At 41.9% G+C, this 24,693-nt stretch overlaps 2 protein-coding genes across 4 annotated transcripts in view; one reads left to right on the top strand and one right to left on the bottom strand.

The window, feature by feature from the left end:
- Positions 1 to 11,630: 11,630 nt before the first annotated feature.
- On the top strand, positions 11,631 to 19,856 carry PSMC1 (proteasome 26S subunit, ATPase 1). 2 transcript variants are annotated; one of them, XM_086748494.1, is made up of 11 exons: positions 11,631 to 11,731; positions 12,325 to 12,378; positions 13,199 to 13,295; positions 13,701 to 13,825; positions 14,337 to 14,522; positions 14,725 to 14,853; positions 15,156 to 15,252; positions 15,428 to 15,617; positions 17,013 to 17,164; positions 18,622 to 18,776; positions 19,560 to 19,856. In XM_086748494.1, the coding sequence occupies exons 1-11, from the start codon at positions 11,729 to 11,731 to the stop codon at positions 19,692 to 19,694; spliced, it is 1,323 nt and encodes a 440-aa protein (XP_086604620.1). In that variant the 5' UTR covers positions 11,631 to 11,728; the 3' UTR covers positions 19,695 to 19,856. The 2 variants fall into 2 exon arrangements, with proteins under 2 accessions (XP_086604620.1, XP_086604621.1); XM_086748495.1 differs by lacking the exons at positions 18,622 to 18,776; positions 19,560 to 19,856 and adding an exon at positions 18,146 to 18,615.
- A 3,400-nt stretch (positions 19,857 to 23,256) lies between these two features.
- Positions 23,257 to 24,693, bottom strand: part of NRDE2 (NRDE-2, necessary for RNA interference, domain containing) — a 37,661-nt gene continuing 36,224 nt past the window's right edge. For both annotated transcript variants that reach the window (XM_086749139.1, XM_086749138.1), the window contains exons 13-14: positions 24,506 to 24,577; positions 23,257 to 23,574 (exon numbers count right to left, since the gene is read on the bottom strand). In XM_086749139.1, coding sequence (XP_086605265.1) covers positions 23,449 to 23,574; positions 24,506 to 24,577 — 198 coding nt within the window. In that variant the 3' untranslated portion in view covers positions 23,257 to 23,448. The remainder of the gene's footprint in view (positions 23,575 to 24,505; positions 24,578 to 24,693) is intronic.

The following is a 24,693-nucleotide window of genomic DNA, read 5'->3' as shown; positions in this document are numbered from 1 at the left end:
CTAATCATAAAATACCACTTGTGTATTTGTGGAGGAATATTGTCCTGTTGTCATGGCACTCTTTTTTACCATGCATGATTTGCTCTTAATGTGTATTTTCTACCATATATACCACGAATGTAGTTTGAAAGGTCCAGGCAGTTGTTTTCCACTATTTCCCTTGCAACATATAGCCTGGGCTCTGCTATCTTTCCTCCCTGACTTGTCCTGCCATGAGCTCCTTCTCAAATTCCACCCCTGGACTCGGAGGGGCACGGTTACCTCACCCTGTGCACACGCGTGCACCCTCCCAGCACACCTCGATCAACAGAGCCGTTAAACTTCCTTCAAATCACGCGTTTTGTTTCTCTGGTGAGGAGTGTCTTTAGTACACTAAATACATGTGAAACAATGTTGTTGTCCTTTAACTTTATCTGGTGAAAGTATAAAACTAATCTTACAGGCAGACTCTGTCTTTGATACTTCCAGATCTGTTTTTTTGGGTTTTTTGTACAGCATAAACATAAAATGTATACTGGGTCAGCTAAGGCTTGTATGACAGTCTGGGTTTGGGAGAGAAGGAGAGAAACATGCTACTCATTTTACTTTTAGCCCTGACCTGAGTTTGGAGCCAGATCAATTATTAGAATCAACTTAAATCTGCCACTCAGCACCAGATGGATTTTGAAATGGCAAATGCTTTCCTACTCCGAATCCTGGCGATACATGGTAAACACCATGTTATCTCTACAGTTGACTGCAGGGAAGCACAGATGGATGGAGCACATACATACACTCACAAAGACAGATATCGATAATAAAAGTACAGTCAGTCATGGGAAGACATTAATTTATCTAAATTAAACTATACTCTTAGATCCAATGATATATACAGTCCTGTATAATTATTGCCAGCGGTGCACTGTGTTTAACATACCATTTTAGCTGGAATTCTTTTAGTTTTGCAATGGGCCATTGTTCCTCTGAGTGGGCATCTGCCTTTTTCATTCTCAGGCTGGGGAGGTTTGCTTTACCATGAGCTAGAGTTTTCCTTTCAAGAGCTGACAGCAAAATATGTTGACATTGTTGTAACGACTATCTCTGTTTCATATTTAATTAACTAGAACAATTCCATGAGGTTCCTGAAGCCACAATAGTGCCATGATGCAGTGACATTTCATGTATAAATATGTGTGGGCTGGATCATTATTTGGATGTGAGACTTGCCAGCAATACACTGCTGCTGCAGAAAGTTGTATTTAGGTGTTAAGAGTGATTACAGCAGGATAATGCACTAGAGAATTTTGCACCTTGCTGTCGATTCACATGTCGCCTGTGCCAGATGGGTCCCTTCAGACTCAGCTTGGGGGTACTCTCATAGGTTACATCATTTTTTCCTGCAGATTGAGAAAAATATTCTGAAAAAAAGTAATGTCTCTTCTACATCTAACCTGTATAACTCTGTATATCTTTGCTTGAAGCCTTTCTCTTGTGTCAGAGAGACAAGATTTGTCTGTATCCTACCCAATGATAACAGCACAGACAGTTGCAGTCCTCACACTGTTGCGCTGCAATGCTTTTGACATTAAGAACAGGCTGGAGAGGTGGGCCCGTGCCAACCTCATGAAGTTCAACCAAGCAAAGTGCAAGGTCCTGCACCGGGGTCGTGGCAATCCCAGGTGCAAATACAGGCTGGGTGGAGAATGGATTGAGAGCAGCCCTGAGGAGAAGGACTTGGAAGTGCTGGTGGACAAGAAGCTCAACATGAGCAGGCAATGCGCCCTTGTGGCCCAGAAGGCCAACCGCATCCTGAGCTGCATCAAGAGGAGTGTGGCCAGCAGGTTGAGGGAGGTGATTCTCCCCCTCTATTCTGCTCTGGTGAGACCCCACCTGGAGTACTGTGTCCAGTTCTGGAGCTCCCAGCATAAGAAGGACATAGACCAGTTGAAGAAGGTCCAGAGGAGGGCCACAAAGATGATCAGAGGGCTGGAGCACGTCTCCTATGAGGACAGGCTGAGAGAGTTGGGGCTGTTCAGCCTGGAGAAGAGGAGGCTCCAGGGAGATCTTATAGCGGTCTTCCAGTACCTAAAGGGGGAGTACAAGAAAGATGGAGAGAGGCTGTTCAGCAGGGCCTGTTGTGATAGGACGAGGGGTAATGGTTTTAAAATAGAGGGAGGTAGATTTAGATTGGATATTAGGAAAAAAATTTTTACAATGAGAGTTGTAGAACACTGGCACAGGTTGCCCAGAGAGGTGGTGGATGCCCCATCCCTGGAAACGTTCAAGGCCAGGTTGGATGAGGCTCTGAGCAACCTGATCTAGTCAGAGATGTCCCTGCTCCTTGCAGGGCTGTTGGACTAGATGACCTTTGAAGGTCCCTTCCAACTCTAACCATTCTATGATTCTATGATTCTGTGAAGAACTGTGCACATCAGCCTTTGACCAAAGAATTACAGCCTCTTCATTTTGCCATTCAAGAAATCACTAACACAACAGGTAATTTTACATGTTTCAAATGCTGCTAAGAGTAAATAGCACAGCTTCTAAAGCAGATTGTGAAAGAAGAGGTGACACCTAAAATGTCATAGCATGATCCCAGTGCAGTTTGATCATACTGAAAAACAGTATAACCCTACAAATCAAATTCATATGGTCTTCAAACACGTCACACTAGAATATGAAGTACACTGTCCTGATAGACGTAACATTTGAGTAATAGAGTATGACAGAGACTGCCCTGAATTAAAAAGAAGGAAACTGAAGTAGGGAGCTATTTTTACAGCAGGGAATACAGACAATTTCACTAAATATAAATCTGTATCTGAAAACCTTTCCCAAGGCTGACTTTATATGGGATTGGGAGAGAAAGAATCTGTATGAGGGAGGGACAAAGGCTTTTCAACAGACATCTTTGTAGAAGATAAAATGTAGCTTCAAAGACACAACACCTGCATGGCTCCTATGCTTTTCCAGAGGAGACTGGCATCTCCAAATACTCCTGAATTCATCATCCTGCCCATTAGTAGGGAAGTCCATACAAAGCAATACCCAAAGCAAACAGGAATTAATACATTTCTCATTTCTGTGATTTCTGCACAGCCTCTACAGCAAGTGCTGACACTTCCACAATGGGGCTTTGGTTCTTATTTTCAAAGTTATCTTTCAATAAGAGAATCTTTTGTGTGTGTGAATGAGCAAAGGAGAACTAGAAAAAAACAGTCCCGCAGCAGCTGAAGAAATCATCTGTAGAAACTGCTGCTTGCAAGTGAGCATGACTAATTTGACTAACTCAACAGATTCAATTTGCATTATTAACAGTAAACATAATTACACAGGTATATCAGCCATACCTCCAGATAGCGCTGCAATTACAGGCTGATTGAACAGACTGTGCATCACGAAACCGAAGCCACAATTATTCAATAGAGGATGTGAACATGGTGAGACGCTTGTGCAGCATTAGATTACGGTGCTGCAGGAAACGACAGAGAGGAGCGATTACATTAAGGCCAACAGATTAATGCAGAACCAGTACTTCAGCGAGGAGAGATTAAAACCAACATGTCTTCACCTCAATTCCAGTGACAAGGTGGTGAGCTAGTGACTCCTAGGTTACTAGGAACATTAAGATTTTTCCACTTGTTTTTCTGGTGTCTCAGACAATGACTTCCCATTGTCCTACACTGATGATTGCTCTCTCCCTTCTCTCCCCTTTCTGCTTCCCTTTAACACTCTGGTGCATTCAGTTCACTTAACACTATTCATCGTTAGATTCAGCCTTTCTTTCTGTCCGCTTCAGTGGGTTTTGGGACTGTCCCTAAGTGCTTTCCAACTTCAAGTCTCTCCTCAAAACTACTGTCTGTAACGAACCCTTGGCTGGTGTGTCCGCGCTGATGCGCTTTGCCCTCTGCACCGCACTGGGAGGACAGAAGCCCTGTGGAGCATTGTCTTGGGTTTTGCAACGCATGAGCACTTGCAGCATTAGATAAGTAATTACAACTCTGCCCTTTCATGAGGAAAAACATACAAATCATTAGCAGTTAATAATTCAATGGAGTGCACAGACTTGGCAGACTTCTATTACTGTCTAAGGATTTCAGACTCACTAGTTGTCAGTGTAATATTTAGAAAGCATTCATATGTGTTTTTAGAAATATTACTTTCTGTAAAATGAGTGGAAAAGCCTATTTCATGTTTTCCTCTTTCCATTAAAATTATTTCAGTGTCTCCTCATCAATTGGCTGAGTCCTCCAAAGTGGCTCTGGAACAAATTCAATTTATGTGAATGTTGATGTAATTAATGACAAAGTATTCAGTTTGTTAAAACCATCCTAGACTATTAGCATATCAATGGGTCAACTCTGAGGAGCGCTGGGTGATGGCATCTTTTCAACATCAGCAACTGTTAACTGGCCAGGTGAAGAGCTCTGTATTCCATTTAGATGACATTTCCATATTTTGTCACTTCTTTTTTTCTCCTTTCCCCAAATTTAGTAATTTCCTCATCAGGCATTCTTTTGTATTGGCTTTCATAAGCTAACAAAAGCCCTAGAAAATATAGACTAGCTAATATGTTACGAACAAATCAACTGATCACTACATTTGCCTGCCACGCAACAAAAAGTCACCATAGCAACATCGTTCTTCACTCACTGCTGAAGCACTACAGGATCTTTTCTTACAGAAATACAAGAAGGTAGCCACACTACCTACTATTTTGCCAACTGCTGTTTCAAAAATGGAGAGAAAGACATTTTCTTCTTATGCTCACTTTCAGTTAGGTTTAGGACACCACTTTCCTTGTGCTGCTTTCACTCATTGGAACCCTTTGAACAAACTTTGCCATCACTTATGGGAACGGATTTGCCACCAGGTGAACGAGGGGAATCTGGTACTGCTTACACTGAGGGAGAAGTAATTTCCCTTCAGCTGTTTGACAATAAGATTGAAACAGTCTCCTTCACCTACCCACCTGCCTACAAGCCTATGAGGTTTAACTTAGGGGATTTGTGTGTTGCTTTGAGACAAACAAACGAGGTCATATCAAGACACAGTATATTACAAGCATAATTTTAATATAATTACTTGTTCTGCAGTATTCTGAAAACACGTATGAGTCAGTCTTCAAGGTGTCAGACTTTGCTACAGCACTGAAAGATTCCCAGGAACTTCATTATTGAAATTTTTGAAAATATCCATTCACTTTGGATGTTTTGAGTTCTGCTTGTCCAGTTCCAAATAATGTCTCTTCTGAGAAGTCTGGTTTTCAGCAGTACTGAGGCTTCACAACACCAACACCCATCAGTGGGAGCTGTTGTGCAGAGGAATAAGTACTTGAAGATAAAGTCCATAGCTGGCAGATGAGTCCATAGCTGGGAACTCAGGTGGGCTATCCAAATGAATAGTTACTGCAGAAAAATAGGTTTAAACAAATAAGCTGTGGCACTAATCAACCCCCAACACAGCTGGCAGGGAAATGGGGTGGGACAGATATTTTACAACATGCCAGCACACTTCGACTCCTAGAACAGAAAGGGGAAGTAAAAATTATGGCATCCTGTTGACACTGTAATTAAGTGCAGTGTAATTAATCAAGCTTCTGAGAGAGAACCCTAACCATTCTATGATTCAATGATTCTATGCCATAACCAGCAGTGCTTCAGGACCAAAAACCAACCTGTGGGTGCAAGGGGCAACCCCAAGCTCTTAGAGAGAAGCCAGCAGGTAACAGGGAACGTGGCAGTAGCTGCTGCGGGTTAACTCACTGCAGCGTGAGAGTTACTCCAGCTGCCAACAGCACGTCAGCCCACCCCATGCTGAAGCTCCGTGTTTCAGGAATAGCCCTTCCTGCTCCCACTCACGTCCACAGCCCTGCAGCCTTCCAGAGACCTGCCTATACTGGCCCTGTGGCAGAGAGCGGTCCGAGAAAACCAGAGAAACATGTGCAGCTCTATTACTGTTTTTACACAATCTGTTCAGATGGCTGATGAAGTTTAATTCAGCCTATTAAGTAATCCTTCATGTTCTTGGTGGAGGGTTAAGATTCATGCGTCCAGCAAGACATCTTCCTTTCCAAGAAGATTAAAAAACCGTTAATTCTGTGTTCACAGAAATTTTTACAGTATACTCGAATCTCAAGTAACAAACCTCTTAAGCTAGTTATTGCAAAAATTAAGTGCATAAAATCTTATCAGTGACTTCTAAATAATGGTCCCAGTATCCTTTCTTGTTTGACCTTCTTCTAAACTAAACTTTAGTAAGCAAAGTGTCAAATCAAGTCTAGATGTAACGCTGTCGAGGCACTTAATTTTTAGTGTATCTAAATGTTGCTTTAATGTGGTTGCAGTCAAGAAATAAAATTTCACAACAGAAAACTAAGCATAAGGATGTTTAGGAATATCATAAATGACAACTCAGGTTGTTTGAATGGAGGACTTCATACCCAAGAACATGAAGTTCACTGAGTTTATTCTTAACCATGCAGAGAAAATGTGGTTCTCCAATTCTTCAGGAAGTCAGACTGTAAGGATTTTTTCCTCTATTTTAGCATCTCCTTTCCAATGCAAAGTAGAATCTCTCCACTTCAGCATTTGCTTCGATTTGAGCAGGTAAACAATCTCACAGGAGTCTTTGAGACCACTGGTGGGAACACGTTAACACTTTAGAGGGATAAGCCTGCAGCTGCACTCCTAATCCTCCATTCTGTCACAGCCGCTTGGTGCTGAGTCACTACCGTCAAGCCACCCTCAGGCTGGGAATCCATCTCCGTGCTCTCCACCAAAACGAGGAATCGGCGAGTTGCCTTCAGTTGCTGTTTACTCCTTTCTTTTGGGTAACAGCATGGTGATTACGTGCAGAGACAGAAAGCCAGAGCAAGGGTTCTTTGTGCCTTTGGGATGCAGGAGAGTCACTGCAGATCATGGGGGGGCTGAGAGCTGCTCTCATCCACGCTGGGAGCAAGGTGGGGACAGAATATCCCGGGGATCAGGAAGGCATGAGGACCACCACCGTTCACAGTTTAGAAACACAACACTATGCCAAAGAAGGTCACAGAAGTTATGACTCATGATTCCAGTTGTGAAACATCAGATGAATCTTTTCTAAGGAAATGTTGTCTTTGTACACACCCAGTAATTCACATCAATTGCGTTTTAGCTAGGAGTCGCTGATGTAGGGCTGAATCTACCCGGCTTCCACTCCTTTTCAATAACGAACTGGTGCAAATGTACAATGCAGGCTTCAGGAAAAGAATGGAGGTGAAGGTGACACTCCTGGTTTGTTTTTTTTTTTAATCACTATATTTGAGTCTTGTTGATGGGAGAAGGAGGAAGTAATCATGCTGCCGGACATAAGGCACTTATTTGAGCAGCTTAGTCAAAAAAAAGCCATGCCCCTAGTTCCCTGGATGGGCAATGAAAAGTAAAAGACTATTCCAGGAGGTGATGGGGTTTGTTCTGAACTGGAGGAGAAACTTATCTTACTTGATTCTGGGGGGAGCCTACAAGGGGTAAGTACCCTGCTAATAACTGCCCTTCACATAGCTACATGCTAATTAATTTTAAGAACTTGCAAGCAGCACAGAAACTTAATGGTTAATTGGGTATTTAGACACATACACACACACACAAAATCTTTTCCAAATGGTCCTTAATAATCTGCAGTTTTATTAATTTCTGAAGGGAATGTAATTTCATAACCCATTTATGAAAAGAGGGGGTCCCAAACTGCAACTTTCGAAAATGTAACCCACTATTTGTAGCTACAATAGCAAGATTAATCTTTTTCTCATCTGTAGGCTTGTTTATTTAAAATTAGGAAAACATTAAAAGCTCTAGGCATCTAGACATATATTAAGAAAGACAAATTAACAACACAAGCAATCCTAGTAATTTCCTCTATGTGCAAAGGGAAAATAAACCTCTTTGCCACGTACTAATCCCAACCCCAATATTCTCCCAGCCCTCAGCTGCCCTCTTCCTCCTCAAAAGCCTGGGAACAGAGATGGGGGCTTTACGATACGCCTAAAAGATCAGCAGTAAGCTTACTTCAGAATAAAGAAGAGTGAATAGAAAACGCTAAGAAAAACAAAGCACAAAACCCCCCACCCTCCCTGAACAACTCTAATATTTTTTGATACGAAGAGAAGCTTTTTGACGCCCCCAAGGCTATGTTAATCTTAGCAAACAAGGACTGTGTGTTCTTTCCTGTTACCCCTGCTTGCTTGATCCTTTGTTTTTTTTCTAGTGAGGGTAACACAAAAAAAATGAGAGGCACTTGGATCATTACACATATTTATTGTTTAAACTTCCTAATTTAACATTATCCATACTTTGCAATCAAACCAAAAATCTGGATGTGTAAAGCCAGGACAAGTGATCAGGTTACAGAACCACACTTCTATAGCACTTAGCCAGCGTTACTAACCCCAAGAATAGAAAGCCATTAACCAGATCACTCCAAATCAGGAAATCGGTTCAAAAACCACAGCATTTCCCTTCTGTGATTCAAGTTTTCTGCCACAGCTATTCCACAGCATCTATTTCAGAGAATTAGCTGGGAGACAACCTTGACGAAATCCTTTTACTGTTGCTCCCATATATAATTTCCTAATGGTTATGAAGGTTACAAAACCAGAGATGCTGTCACAGATGTGCCTTGGGAACTCGCAAATGCAAAGCGGAGCTTTTAGATTCACCTTACATCCCCACCGTTTTGGTCAGCTTATGAAGTAACTCTCCCACTTCAAAGGACTGCAAACCTACGAGCCATTAAAATCAGGGTGTTGTAAGGAAAAGAGTGACAAGAAATCTGAATTATAAGCAGTACTTCCAATTACAGGTATAAATCTGAATAAATATGGGTATGCCTGAATCTAAAGTGAGCTTGAAGAGAGGAAAACTTGCATATATTTGAGGAAGAGGACGTTCTAGCATCTGTACATTGTAAGGTTAAAAGAAATACAGACGCAATCCTGTAAGACAGCAAATTATTAAATTAAGGAGAGAACATCTGTTTTCATTTCATTTAATTCCAAGTGTCCTTAAGAGTTACAGAACAGCTGATACCATAATAAAAATGCAGCTAATTCATAAAAGCACAAAAATAATAGAAAAGTCAGATTAAATCCACAATGCAGAACAGTAACCCTTGTGAACAAACAGAACCAAACCAAAGCAAAAGATCAAAACCTCACACCTTTCTACACAGCTCAGCCAGATAGATTAATATTTGGTAAATAAAGTTCCCTACTCAGACATGAATTCTAAAGAAAGTGTGAAAGAAAAAACATCAGAGCAAAACATACCCCACATCCTACTGACTGCTCTAAAGTGCCGGTACTGTTTATGAATGCTCTGATCTTTACACTGAAAACAGTGGCGGATGTAAACATAGTCTATATGCTGGTTAACAGGGTGAAAGCAGAATATAGGTATTTTTAGACTATACCTTCACCTTGTTTATAACCTTTCTGCTGATAGTGATGCTCACAAAAGCATCCATACCTTTCATACCGACTCCTCACACAACCCCGCAATATCCTGTCACAGAGCTTTGACCACAAAGAAGAGACAGCGTCTGAAGATCCCCCAAGTCCATGGGTGGCACAGCCAGTGCTCCCGCAGAGGAGGCAGGCACTTCGGTTCAGCAGCAGGCAGACAGGGAGCAGCCACTGCGGGCCCCAGACAAGGACTGGAGCTCTGCTGCGAGGACACAGTGTGAAACAGACTCGACCCAAAAGAGGCGTTTGGTTCTGGATGGAGCATACGCTTCAGTTCAGGCTGTGCTTTGCCTTTGGGAATGTCAAAAGCAGGCACTGTAAGTTTCTACTGCATTTCCCCAGGAATATTACAGACAGATAGAGCTCTGTAGGCGATGAATGCTATGTTCACCTGTGGAGAGGGACTTCCTGAAAACTTTACCAGCATTCTTCTAGTGCTACCTGTAAGAAAAGCAATTCTTCCACAAAAAAAAAAATCATGCTTTTACATTGACTGGCTGATGCAAGAGATGAAAGGAAGCATCAGGTCTAGGGAAAAAACCCCGTAACTTCAAATACAAGTCATAAAGAATATTTTCCAGTCTTCCTCCTCTGCTTCTACACCCCCACACAGGTCAGCCCACAGCAACAAGTCCTAACAGAAAGGTCACAGTGTCTATTCTTTCTTGGCAGTTAAAAAACTCCTGGAGCTTGGATTTCATTCCTAGATAGACATACAATCCCCTTTCTTGCTTTCTGTTATTTGTATTTCCATTCTTTCATTACTGAGAAGCTTTTCTGGTTACTCTCTCTGCAATTAACTTTAAAACAAGGTTGGATGTCTTTATTTATTTTGAAAACACAGATGGAAAAGTGTTACAGGAAAACAAACATTTGGAAGAAGAGCCACTGGCATCTCATACACAGAACAAATGCCCGTTTATATAGTTGGAACAGTCGAAACACACGGCAGCTCAGCTACAGGTGGAGAACAACCAGTACCAGTAGCACTCTGAAAACATTTCCTGCAAGCAGTACTCAGCATGCTAGTACAGATTTGTTCTCAGTAGAAGATCCTTCCATCAATGTTGTAAAACATTAGCTCTGTTTTAGTTCCTTGCCATACTTCAGGCTACTCTCTTGAGCTGTAAAGCTGCTGTCCTCCGCAGTGTTCACGTACCTTCGTCCACTGTACCAGGCCACACGTGAAAAGCAGTTATGCAGCGTGTGCAAGGGTAAGGTGTGACTGATGAATTCTTCATGATGTGGTGTGTTAAAGAACCTCCCAGGACAGCTGACAGGAGCAGGACCACTCCCCAAGCAGGCACACAAAGAAAGCGAGAGCTGCAAACTCTTCAACATTTCTTCTTGTGCCACAGCACAACCGGAGTGTTTTGGTCTTCCCAGGAAGACCGATCCCTTACCGGTTAAGTTGTAGTGCTTGAGGGAAGTAACTTGAACTACCAGGATTAAGGCACATTCAGAGGTTTCAGTATCATTTTTATGGATATTAACATTGCAGCAGCTGGTTATTACAGTCTTTAATACGCATCATGAGCTTCTTGTTCTGATGTGACCTAAACTGTGTGAATGAAATATCTCACTAACTCTGCTTTCTTCTGGGTTTCTATGGCAGAGGCGGCAGTTCCACGGTTTTGAAGCAAAAGCTGCTGTTAGCAGACTGTGGAAAATCTCTCCTCCACTTCGCCGTTGCAACGTGTTTCTTCTCTTAAGGAGAGTGACAAGCGTTACGAATCTGAAATTGCATTCAGAAGATCCTGCAACTTAGGCAGGAGCTGCAATGCCACCACAAGGTGTCTGCCAAGGGGGCCGAAGTCACTTTTTTTTTCTGCAGTAAGCGGTTCACGGCACTCGGGAGGGCGAATTCGGACACGACCCGACCGGCCTGCGGGCGGCAAGGCTTGCGGCGGCCTCCGCCGGCAGCGCCGCACGGGGAACAACCCCCAGCGACCACAGCCCGGCGGCGGCTCCCGCTCTCGGCGGCCCGCAGCGCTGCCGCGGGGCCCCCTGCCGCTCGCTGCCGGCCTCGCACCCCGAGCGCCCGGCCGCCCCCGCCACCGGGGGCTACGCGGGGGCCGCGGGGCCGCCACCGGGGCCACGTGACCCGCGGCCTCGCGCCGCTCAGCGTTTGCCCCGCCCACACCGCCGCCCGTCGCGTTTGGCCCTCGCCGTACCCCGTAGTGACGACACCGCCGCGCCCCTCGCCGGGCGCTGTTCGGGGCGGTACTTCCGGTGCGGCGCCGCGGCAGGATGGTGAGACAGCGGCTCGCGACCCGGCCCGGGGCACCGGGAGCGCGGCCCGGCGCGGGGGGAGGGGCCGTGCCGTGCCGTGCCGTGCCGTGCCGTGCCGTGCCGTGCCGTGCCGTGCCGTGCCGTGCCGGCGGCGCGGCGCGAGCGGGGGGCTCAGGCCTCCCCAGGCTTCCCGCCGCCATTGCCTGGGGTTGTGCGGAGTCACCGGCGGCGCTGGGCCCCTAGGCCGCCTCCGGCGGGGCCGCGGCCGGTTACGCTGAGGCCCGGCGGGGTCGTGAGGTGGGGCTCGCCGCCACGGCGGGGCTCGCCTGGTTGCTCGCTGCTCTGCGAGTCGAGTGGCCCTGTAGCCGTGGGTCTGCAGGGCCCCGGCAGCCGAGTCAAAACCGCACCGATAAACACGGCCTCCCCTGCCTCATAACTCCAATCTTCTCTTTATTCACTGACTTTTGGCAATTAATTGGGCCGTGTTAGTACTTTGTTTAGATAGGAGAAACCAAATTATGGCGTTTGTTTACGTGGAGCTGTCCCTGAGTTTCAGAATTCATAGCAGTGTGCTTATGTTTGGCTGTTGGTTTGGTTCCTTCCTTTTTACGTAGGGTCAAAGTCAGAGCGGTGGGCACGGTCCTGGTGGCGGCAAGAAGGATGACAAGGTAACTAAAAGCAAATGCCTGTACTTACAGGATGAACTGCAAGTGTGCTACTGCAGAGGCTGGCTGCACTAGGCTTTATTTTACTTTTTTTTTTTTTTTTTCCTTCATGTACATGGAACTGAATCAAATTACTCAAATCTTGCTTGTTTTGATGAAATGTTTTGCCTTTCTGGATGCACATTGGAGAAAACAGGTTGTTGTTCAAAACTAGAAAAGGAAGCTTAACTATAAAGAAAAACTGAAGTTATTTGGGAGTAGTAATTTATTTATAAAGAATAAAACTTTGAATCTGCATTAGGAAAGACTAGTTGCCTTCAAGCTGTCGCTTAAGTAGCTAGTCTTGGTTTGAAAATGACAGCATGCTGTCATCTGCATGAGGTCTGTGCTCCAGGTTGTGGATCCTTGGAGGCCTTTCCAGTTTCCTTTGGAGATGGAAATATAACGTACGTGGCAAACTGTGTCTAAGCTGGCAAACTGAAGGCGTGTTACCTGTTGATTAAAATGCAACAGGAATGTCCAGACTCAGTATTTTCTTCATCCTTTCATGTACAAGTTTGTGATTTACTTCAGGCTTCAGCCTTCTGTGTTCTATATTCACTGAAAATTGACAGAAATCTAAATTAGAAATAGGGATGTGACACAAGCAGGAGAAGAATTTTTGAACTTAAAAAAATAAAAATAATATTCCTTTCGGGCTTCTCGCTGTATATCACAAAAGAGACAGTTCTGTTACGTAGCCATTCAGCTTAAGTTGAGCTCTCTCTCAGTCTGTGCTCCTAACATGATTGGCTTTTTTAATGGAATTCACTTTATGAATAAGGATAAGAAGAAGAAATATGAACCTCCAGTTCCAACCAGAGTGGGGAAAAAGAAGAAGAAAACAAAGGGACCAGATGCTGCCAGCAAACTCCCCCTGGGTAAGCATTCTGCCTGCCCCAGCAGTCCTGAGGACTGTTGGCTCTTTGAGACCTGCAGAGCCGTTCTCTCCCCTAGAGCTGGCTGCAGATAGGTCACAGGATTAAGCAGAAGGCCAAACGTAATTTTATTTCTAATTAACATTACAATAATCCTATTTTGTGCTTTTATGTAAGATGCAGCCCATGAATTCCTGGATAAGAGAGAGAGAAATTGAAATGAGGAGAAATGCAGGGGAAACGTTATCTTTGAAAACGTTTTTTATCTAGAATTACAGTGGGACAAGCGACTGCTGCTCATATAGAAGTTATTGTCAGAAAATAAAGCAGAATTTCTGGTAATGACTTGCGAATAGTTGGTACTGTGTCAAACTTGGTCTAAAATATTGTGATTCTGCTTGATTACAGTGACTCCTCACACACAGTGCAGACTCAAATTGTTGAAACTGGAGAGAATTAAAGATTATCTGTTAATGGAGGAAGAATTTATAAGAAATCAAGAACAGATGAAACCTTTGGAAGAAAAGCAAGAGGTGAGGTTTGAGTGAAGTGTTAATTCTAATATTACAGTAAGTGCTGTAATGTAAACTACTTCATACAAAAGCAATGGAAATAAAGTGCTATAAGTGTGTAAGTCAATAGAAACATACTATCTATATTAAAGTTCTTCATTCAATCTCAGTTACTGTCCAGAAAACAGAGGATTTTTTTCTAATATTTAACAGCTTTAGTCCAAGCATGGGTTACTACAGATGAGGCCACAGCGGTTTTTTTTTGTTTCTGTCGAAGTGCAGCTCCCAGATACCCATTGGCAGAGAAAGAAGGAATATTCTAGCTGTGCGCATCCATATAGTAGTGTCCATAGGACAGGACTGAAATAACAGTGAATTTTGTTACTATTCTGTGCTTTTGGTCCTTTTGGGGCAGCGAAACAATAGCAAAGACTGGTTCCGTTATGTTCAGTGTGAGCTCTTCCTGCAGCATTGTACAAGAATGCATTTGCCTGTGTTCTTGAGATATTTCTTGGATTTGTCTTGACAACAGGAAGAAAGATCAAAGGTGGATGATCTGAGAGGAACACCGATGTCCGTGGGTACCTTGGAGGAGATCATTGATGACAACCACGCTATCGTGTCCACATCTGTAGGATCGGAACACTACGTCAGTATTCTGTCTTTTGTGGACAAGGATCTGCTAGAGCCAGGCTGCTCTGTTTTGCTAAATCATAAGGTGAGTTGTTTTTATAAAAAGAAGCACAAGTTCTTGTACTGGTTTTAACTGGCCTTTTTTTTTTTCTGAGAATCACAGGATCAGAGGGTCTGTGAGCAAACACTGTTTATTTCACGTAACTAAATAGATAAGCATTTGGTTTAGGCTTGAGCTTGTATTAATGCTACTTGCTTTCTTTGACAACTCTTAATGCTTGAATTAGGTTCATGCTGTGATAGGAGTTCTGATGGATGACACAGACCCTTTAGTTACTGTGATGAAAGTTGAGAAAGCTCCTCAAGAGACATATGCTGACATCGGTGGCCTTGACAACCAGATTCAAGAAATCAAGGTATTCAGATGTACTAATTTACATTGTTAAGTAAGCTAGCAACATAGCTGTTGTGCTGGGAGCTTAAAAAAGTGAGAGCAGAACTAACTGCTGTGCATGGAGTGTTCTTTTGTATCTTGCCAGTGCATTTCTTGGTTTAATTTTGCTAGACAGACATGGGGACCTAAACAAAACTCTTGCCCATGCAAGTTCTTCTTGCCTTTATTGCTGTTATTAATGCTGTTCTCCAGATCCCCATGGGACTTCTGTGGAGAGTGCTCCCTGTTTAGAAAGGCTCAGTTTCTTTTTTTCTTGTGCTGCAGGAGTCTGTGGAGCTTCCTCTCACCCATCCCGAGTATTACGAAGAGATGGGTATAAAGCCACCCAAAGGAGTCATTCTGTATGGCCCACCTGGCACAGGTAGCTTACAATACAGTAACAACTGTGCTCAGCTAACACAAGTAAAATAAATTATGCTTGCTTAGTATAAAACTATTGCCAAGTTTGTCACAGGTTGCATGTGATTGTTTTGTTAAAGCACTTTTTTTTTTTAACCTGCAAACCAGTTACAGTATTTCTTTCCAACTAAAAACAGGTAAAACTTTACTAGCCAAAGCAGTGGCAAACCAAACATCGGCAACCTTCCTGAGAGTGGTTGGTTCAGAACTGATACAGAAATACTTGGGTGATGGTCCAAAGCTTGTGCGCGAACTGTTCCGTGTGGCTGAAGAGCATGCTCCGTCCATTGTCTTTATTGATGAAATTGATGCCATTGGTACAAAGAGGTACAGTACTGTAGCTTCCTCTTCACATGCAAGCATTGCCAGGGACAATAGGTGGTGTAGTAGAAACACTTCTTTTGCAGCCGTACCGATACTCAGTTTCTCAGCTCTGCTGCCATTTTCATAATAGTCTTTTTGAAGTAAGCATTTTTGACAAGTAAAACTTCAAATAACTTACTTGAAACTAAAATACTTCGCAGCCTTTCCATATTATATAGAATATGACCGGAGACTTAACCTCTGTTCTTTTGCTAGCTGGTAGCATCTCTATGATGGAGTATCTTAAACAGAAAGAGACACTGTGTGTAAGTTCATGTGGTATACTCAAAGTGCAAATCCAAATACACAGTAATTGGCTTTAGCAATTCAACACTAGAGCAGGGTACTTAATACAGAATATATCCCTGTATTGTCTGTCTCTCCAGATAGGTGGGTAAATACTTAGAAGTTTTTAGATTATGTGGTAAGTTACAGTGTGTGATGTGGAACTGGAGAAGCATTGCGTGTCTCACACTAAACTAGTGCTCAGCCTATATTCAAACTGTATTACTTGGAAAATTCCTTCAGCTGGCTGGAGCTGTCCAATACAAATAGTCTTTAAAGCAGTCAAATGTTTTTTAAATAAAAAGGTGCTCACACATATTATTACACAGCCAGTAGCCTGGAGTTGCAGGATAAGGCAGCTTCTGCCCCATGTATTTCAGCATATGGAAGAGATTGGGCCAATGGTGAAGCGCATAACATTTATAAAGAATTCCATGTGTTATGTTGCTTCAAAGCGTTCCTAAACATGGGTGAGCTTTTTTGGATGTAGATTATCTAGTCTGATATTAGCAAAATGAAATAGCTAAACTACAAAGCACAGAAATACAGCCACTGGCACCTGCGTGCCAGTAAGGGCAGAGTTAAACCAGGATCCACGTTAGTAGGGCTGAAGGGCTTAGAGTTGTAACTGTGTGTGTAAGGAAAAAAACTCTGAAATGGAAAAATGAGTGAAAAGCTGTTTTCTATGAAGTGGATGCCTGTGCTTTTAAGAATTAGGTTTTTCTTTTTTATGTTAATTTGTTAATTTTGTTACGAGGGAAGAGATTTCCAAATACATAACAAAGATGGAAAAAGGACAGATTTCCTTCATGTGATTGCTGTTACTTTTGCTAGCTACAAGAATAGTTCAGCATCTGTTTACTTACCTAGATGTCACAATGAGTTTATGAAAACCTGCACCTGTTTTCTATGGATGAACTTAAAATAAAACCACAACAAAACAAACAAACAAAAAAAAACCCAAAAAACAAACCCACCAACCACCACAGACTATTGTCTTTACGTGTTTGTGACCGTTATGTGTGTTCTTAAATTTACATAGTACTTTTTCTGACTATATTGTTTTTTTTAAAGGTATGACTCAAATTCAGGTGGTGAGAGAGAGATCCAGCGTACAATGCTGGAGCTGCTGAACCAGCTGGATGGGTTTGACTCTCGAGGGGATGTTAAAGTTATCATGGCTACAAACAGAATAGAAACACTGGACCCAGCTTTAATTAGGCCAGGTAAAAGACTTTCTGCTGTGTATGCTTGGGTCACTTCTCTTGTGAAAGGACTTGTCATAACTCATCAAACATGGGCTAGCAAAAAGAGTGCAAGACTGGTTTGTCTCTATTCACCATCCCATCTATGTTGGTCTGTTAAAATCAGAACCTGTTACATGTTGAGCTAAGAGCTTGAACAGACACAAGTAGTATTTTTAAACGGCCGCTAAGAATGTACCAAAACATAATAAATCTGTGGGGTCTGTTAAATCAGAAGTTAGAAAGCAACACAGAGATCGAAGGAATAAGCTAAGCCTCCTGTTAGTGTCCTCAAGCAAATCCTAAGTGTTGAAGAGGTTGTAAAGATACTCCTTCTAAAGTAACAGAGGTAAGGTAGAGAGCAAAGACAACTTAAGATGAAGTTGTCAAAGAACTACTCTTGAACAGTCACTAGACTGTATGGACCAAAGGAGTTTAGAAAACACTTAGACAGGATGAAGTTGCAGAGGTGTGTTTTGTTTGTTTTTCAGAAGGTCTGGTTTTGTCACCATCTTAGCCTTACCCCTCCAAATCAGAAACAGTTGCTGTTAGAATACAGATGAGAAAATACTAACTAGTATTAAAAGACATTAAAATGATCTAAAATGTGTTGTAAGGAAACTTCCTACACCTATCAGGTATTTAAATTACAACTACTGCTTGAGTAACAAGGGCACTTCTAGCCGCTCGATAGACTGATTTACCATTGTGTGTAATAGTCTGGAATATCCTATGCAGTGCCATCAGCCCTTTTTAGAAAAGATACTGTAAAACTAAAAAAAACCAGGAGTGATCTGGAGATGGAAAATATTTTTAAAAAGATTGCTCTTTAAAGTTGGAACAATGGGTACTAGAACATCCAAAGTCTCTGCTGACAAAGGAAACATCTGGTAGGGACTTGCAACAGAACATCTTATGCAAAACCTTCGTCCTTCAGGCTTTGGGTTTGTTTTTTTTTTTTAGGAGGTTGGCTATATAGGGAAGAAGAGTTCTTCAAGTTGCCACAGTGATTTATATAGTGTGTGTATGTGTGTACATATATGTGGCAGAAAATCAAAGTGCAGAGCTAAATGTAATCTCAAAGTAGAATAAAATTTATTACAAGAACATAAGTATTTGATTAATGCTTTTCTGTGCTGTGACACATTGGGGTTTTTTTTATATTTACATGTGACTCAAGGATGCTATGGCTTTTCACACTTCCCAGGTGAGGTGTCTCTTGTAACAACACAGACTTCTTCAGCAGCATGCTATCTTTCAGCTCCAGTAGCTTCCTGTTCATTACAAACAGAATAATAGTCTGATCTCACTTTCTACTCTAACACATGATTGATTGTGGTGTGACAGTTACTGTCAGTCTAACCTTGAAATGTTCTTCCTGCTCTTTTTTCCAGTAGCTGCATGCAATTAAACTAAGACTGACCTTTTCTTTTGCACAGGACGTATCGACAGGAAAATAGAGTTCCCTCTACCTGATGAAAAGACCAAGAAAAGAATCTTTCAGATTCATACAAGTAGGATGACATTGGCAGATGATGTGACTTTGGATGAGCTGATTATGGCAAAAGATGATCTCAGTGGTGCAGATATTAAGGTCAGTGTACATCACCGTTGTTACACTTCAAAACACAAAGCAAACTTCCTTATTACTCCATCCAAAACCATTGTCTCTTGAAACTGTTCTCTACCTGTGGCTACATCACTGAGGGACAGTTGGATGGCTTTAAAATACATTGAGCGTCACATACTCAGCTTTACAAATGGCGAACTTGGCAAAACTGGAATTATGAGGTAGCTTGTGTTGATAAGAGTATGTACCTGTGTTACCTGAATATGAAATTTTAAAACTAGCAAAGTGCAAGATACCTTAACATTACTTAAAGACAGTGCAGGATAAGCATTTTTAGAGACTGTGTTGCAAGCAGATTAAAATGCAACTGCAGATTATGAAGCGTCAGACATACATAGTCTGTTTTTCTTAAGTAGACACAGCCCTTGCTAGGGTTAACACACTAATAAGCTTAAACCAGCATGGTGTTACTCTGTCACCTCATTGTAGAAGGGTAACACAATCTGCTGTTAACAGAGCTGGATGCAGCTGTTCCTCGCAGGAGGGAAATACTGTTGTTACAAAGCTGCCTTTCTGTCGTGGAAGCGTTCCTCTGACTATGAGGGACATACTCATCTAGCTTTATCCAGATTGTTTTACATGCCTCACTGCTACTAACAGTATCAAACTTAAGGATGTAAGTGTTGTTAACACTCTTCACTTCTACTAGAGTCAGTCAGAGCAGTAGGAAGGTGCTGCTGTCTTCTGAGCTGTGGCTTGAAGGAGCTGCACAGAGCCAGTGACTTATTCCTACTTTCTCTGTTGCAGGCAATTTGTACAGAAGCTGGATTGATGGCTTTGAGGGAACGGCGAATGAAAGTAACAAATGAAGACTTCAAAAAGTCTAAAGAGAATGTTCTCTATAAGAAGCAGGAGGGAACCCCTGAGGGACTGTACCTTTAAGTCATCTCTCTCTTCAGGGACTGTCAGGAACTCTTGATGACAGTCTTGTGTAAAACCACAGTCTAGCTAATTTTCATTCTTGAAGAGGTTAAATCCTGGTGGATTGTGGTTTTTCAGTCAGTGTAACACTTCATTTCCCAATAAAACATTTATTTGAACTGTGTTGGTGGCAAAGACCTGTTATGTACATGGAACTGGCTGAAAGTAAGTCACCCTTACTTTAAAGAAAAAGCACTCGCAACAGCAGAGGGCTTGTCTCAGAGAGCTGAACTGCACTGCTGATACACCACAGCGTGCAGTGAGGCATGCATAAATGGGTTCCCCACCTATCAGTCCCTTTTAGGCACAACAGTCTTAAAACTGCTGCTGTTCTTAAAGTAATGACTTCCCTGTATCTCTTTTTAGGTGCTAAGTAACTAGGACAGGAGTCACATTTGGGTACCTCAGTCATATATCCATAAAAAGTAATGAAAACCATGCGGCCTTCATTCAGATACACTTTAAAGTGCCCATCTCTATCTGGCACTCGTCCTTACAAGAAAGCAAGGTGGACACTCATTAATACTCTTAACGATTTAGATGTTTGGGTAAGGTACTTGTAACATTAAAGAGTTTATAGATTTGTTTTTCCCTGAGAGGGTTACAGTTCATTTATATAAACAGGCTTTCTTCACTCCTAGAGAATCTTTAAAAGGAACCAACACAGTAGGAGGCTCCATGGCCCTACGCTGCCCCAGGCACGATGTACATAGATACAGCACTGCCCAGCCCAGGTGCTAGAGGTGCACGGTTTGTGATGGTGTAGACGATGCAGAGCAAAATTCAAACTGCAAGTAACATGCTTGGTGTTCTGCAGTGTAAACTTGAAATGAATCCTTCCCCTCTAAGCAAATCTATTGCCTGCAGCTCCATCGCTGTAGGAGTTAGAATTCTATTTTGCTAAGCTGTAGCCACGCATATACTGCTTATTAAGTATTCTGTGTAGTGTACTTTTGTGAAATGCTTGTTAAGGTCTAAGTAACTTCCAAATGTACATGTGATTTTCAAGATTTATATAGAGTTCCATATATAGACCACAGTTAAGCAATGTGCAGTCTTTGTTCTAGAAACTTTCTGTGGGAGCAAATGCTGGCCAGTAAAAGACATTTGAGAGCTACACACAGAGAAATCAGTCCCTTTGGTAACTGCCAGTGCTGCAACAACAATGGTGGCAGCCAGGCCAAGAGCTTTTGTTTTTCCGTATTAAAATTATGTGGTTCCTTTGTTAAAAAACAAACCCTACAGCTGAATAGAGGCTTTCATTTAATCTGGATGACAGGAACCCTGAAACAGAGTTGTTTTTCAGCTGAAAACTGAAAAACAACAAGGGAAGTTTTATTACCCATTCTTATAAGCCTTATGAGATCCGTCTCCTTGGAAAGGTCACAAAAAACCCGGGGATTTTTAGCACTTTCTAATCATGGCAGTTGATCTCATCATTGCTCGAGGGGCTGAAGAGCTTTATGACGTGTGGTGAGCAAGGCGTTTTTTTATTTGGGGCACGGCTGTTAATGCTAGCTAGAAGCACTCACCACAAAGAGATCGGTTCAACTGACGGAAGGAAAGCTGGAATGTATCAAGCTAAACCAAGGACTGTGTTCTGGTACACCGTCTGCCATAACACTAACCGAAAACCAAAACATATTTGAAAACTAAATTCTTACCTTTTGCAGCAAAATGCAACTTCCAACACTTTCTCCAACATTTCTGAACTTAAGTTGCAAAGATCAAGACAAAAGTAATACAGGTCAGGAGAAACTGAACAGTGAGTATATTCCCCATAAGGACAGAAAAACCTACTGGGGTCTGAATTAAAAGGCAGGACTTCCTGGAGCTCCTGGACTAAGTGAGCAGCCTCTGGGCACCCCAAATGAAGGAAACAGCATGCGTGCTGCATGGGGACAAGCTGTGCTAAGGGCCCAGGGGAGGGGATGAACAGAAGAGAAAACTGACTGGAACAAGAATCATCACTGCCATCACTGGAAGTTTTTGAGATGCAATTGGACAGGGTGCTAGCTAATCTCACCTAGGCTCCCTGTCCCACAAAAGGTTGGAACAGTTGATCTTTCGATGTTCCTCCCAACCTGGGCTGCTCTGTGATCAGGAGCACAACCAAGTTTCACCCCCCTGTCCATGTCCCCTCCAGGGCTTTAGAGGAAATGGCACTCTGCTTTGATGGGAGAGCAAAAACATACACACATACAATTTGTGATGCTACTGTTCAGTGCACAGAGTAACTCCTACCTCAAATTCAAGCTCTGTCATTTCTGAAAGAACTATGGATTTTAAAAATATTTTTTACACTGACTAATCAATTACTTTTATAGCAAAACCAGCATCACTTGCAACTACAACAATATTATAAGGTTCTTAAGAAGTGCTGTAATGCTATTTAAAATTCTGCATATTCCATGTAATATTTAAAATAATTTTAGAAAGAAACAAATGAAGTGCAGTCTAAACTACATCTCGTATCTTGCATTGTGCTGCTACAGGCAAAACCAAGCCACAGGCTGTATGGCTTTGTCCAGCCATAGTTTCCCGTGTAATCAGATCTCACCAGTTGGATGATCTCAATTGTTTTAGTGCTGGTAGTGACAGTCAGTTTGCTCCTGAAAAACCTCTGAAACAGTTTTGGGAATGCAGTGGCTGCAGGTACCCTCTTTTCAGATGAGTTTCTGAGTACTTGGGTCTCAAGAGCAGGGACGCTAAACAGTCTTTACATATTTCAGCATATTCTGTCTTATAAAATAAACATTTAACAGAACTGTATCTTTAAATTGTTACCATATTTCATATTACTCCTCTAGGAGCTTGCCTAAAGACTCTTGGAATAGAAGCTACTAATTAAACAATGATGTTTTGACTACTCTGCCTTCTTTGGCGAAGATCAAATACAGACCAGACCTCTTCTTATGATGATTGCCTGTATTTGGGTCAAAAGCGAGTCACCAATTACAAAAACTTGTTTAAAAGTGAGCTGCTTAGAGATGCATTATGGATACATTTTCATTTTTAATACACTCACAGCTCTAATAAATTAAGAAATAAATTTTCAAATATTCAGGTGTATTTTTCATAAATATTTGTATTAAAATGGTCATCTGTCAAAACATACAAATACAAGTCCAAAATAGGTGCTTGCTCCAAGATTTAGCTTTTACTAACAGCATATGTACAGATGTAATGGCTGTTTGACTTGGTAGTTATATATACACACACGCATACCAAGCTGAAGGAAATTACTGAAGCCTGCCAACTGGAGGACAGTGGAGCATCCATTTGGCAGATGTTTATTTCCTGTGCTGCTCACCAAACCATAGTTGGCATGTACTGGATCTCCAGTGAACTCTAAGGAATGTAATTTCAAACAATAGAGTAAGAAATGTGGGCAACATCCAACAGGAGGCTATTTATAAGAGGGTATCCTTCTGTGGGAGCAGCAATGCTTCAGGGAAATGGATGCATTTTTGTGGGCAAAATGCAGTACTTGATTCCAGAATACTTGCAGCTAGTAGAACTCAATTTTGATAGCAATTTATATAAAAGTTGAGGAAAAAAAAAAAAAAACAAACCAAAAACCAAACAACAACAAACCTTAAAAAAAATTACATAGTACCAAGTCCCAACAGAGCTCCTGTTTGAAAAGAGACAGGTCTAACTGTTAGTTTTGGAACTAGCTTCTGTACTTTCTCCAGTCATCTACACTCTTCTTTCAAACTTCTAATAGTAGATCCAGCTCTTCCATAGGTACCCGCACTCTCAATTCTTTTTCAGTCATTAGATCAAGCGTCTCTTGTAGATCATCAGGGAAGTACTCTACTGCATCCATATAGAGTACCTAGAAAGACAGTAAGAACGGGGTTTTTTTTGTGCCATCTTTAGACTAGATTTAGATGAGACATAAGGAAGAAATTCTTGACTATGAGAGTGGTGAGGCGCAGGAACAGGTTGCCCAGAGAAGTTGTGGATGCCCCATCCCTGGAAGCGTTCAGGGCCAGGTTGGACGAGGCTCAGAGCAATCCGATCTAGTGGAAGGTGTCCCTGCCCAGGGCAGTGGGGCTGGAATTGCATGATCTGTAAGGCCCCTTCCAACCCAAAGCATTCTATCATTCTATGATCTTTCTATCGTAGCAGAAAACATAGTATAAAAAGTATAAAGTATATAAAGTACACAGATACACAAATAACTCTCTAGCAAGAATGTAAGAAATATAATATACTTGAAAACAGTACAAACAGAATTAGTATTTCTACAGTGACAGCAATGCAGATGTTTAATCAAGTCTTTTCCAACCCTTACTAAATAATTTTATTCAAAAAGATAAAACATAGGTCAAGAGGCGCTGGAGCATTTGCAGCATATACAGACATTACCTGAGGAGTTGCAGGTGCTCCTGAATAATTTCTTATACTATTAACTAAAGACATTTTTATTTCCCTGTAATTCTGCTATTACCATGCTCATGATAAAACACAGTCTGAAAGACACAATCACTTCTAGATCACACAGAGGGGAATTTATTAACTCATTGCCTCATGCAATGCAGCACCTTTCTGTTCTGAAATGCAAAGAGCACTGACCACTGTTTGTTTCCATTTCAGATGTATCTTGTATTTGCAGAAAATCTTACAGCACTACTTATTCCAAAATCTCTCCTCTCATTCACATATAACTCACTACAATAACTGCTAAAGTCTAACTTTTTCTTTTCCAAATACAGAACTTCAAAAACTAGATTATGACAGGTTTATATTTTTTCTGTGCTTACCTTTGCCCAAGGACAGTTCTGAAGGGCTTTATAAAACAATCCTTTACTTTTTTCTTTTTTTCCTACTGAAGCCTGTGTAAGAAAAAAAAATGTTCATACTTCAATGCAGTAACAGCTGAAATAATAAAACAATTACCTCTGTGACAAAGAAATTAGTGCCGAAAAGCTCAGTGTTCTGCTGAGGAATC

This window comes from Chlamydotis macqueenii, chromosome 5, assembly GCF_036417535.1.
Source record: "Chlamydotis macqueenii isolate bChlMac1 chromosome 5, bChlMac1.mat, whole genome shotgun sequence".
Classification (NCBI taxonomy): Eukaryota; Metazoa; Chordata; class Aves; order Otidiformes; family Otididae; genus Chlamydotis; species Chlamydotis macqueenii.
This window is presented reverse-complemented; position numbering and strand designations above follow the sequence as displayed.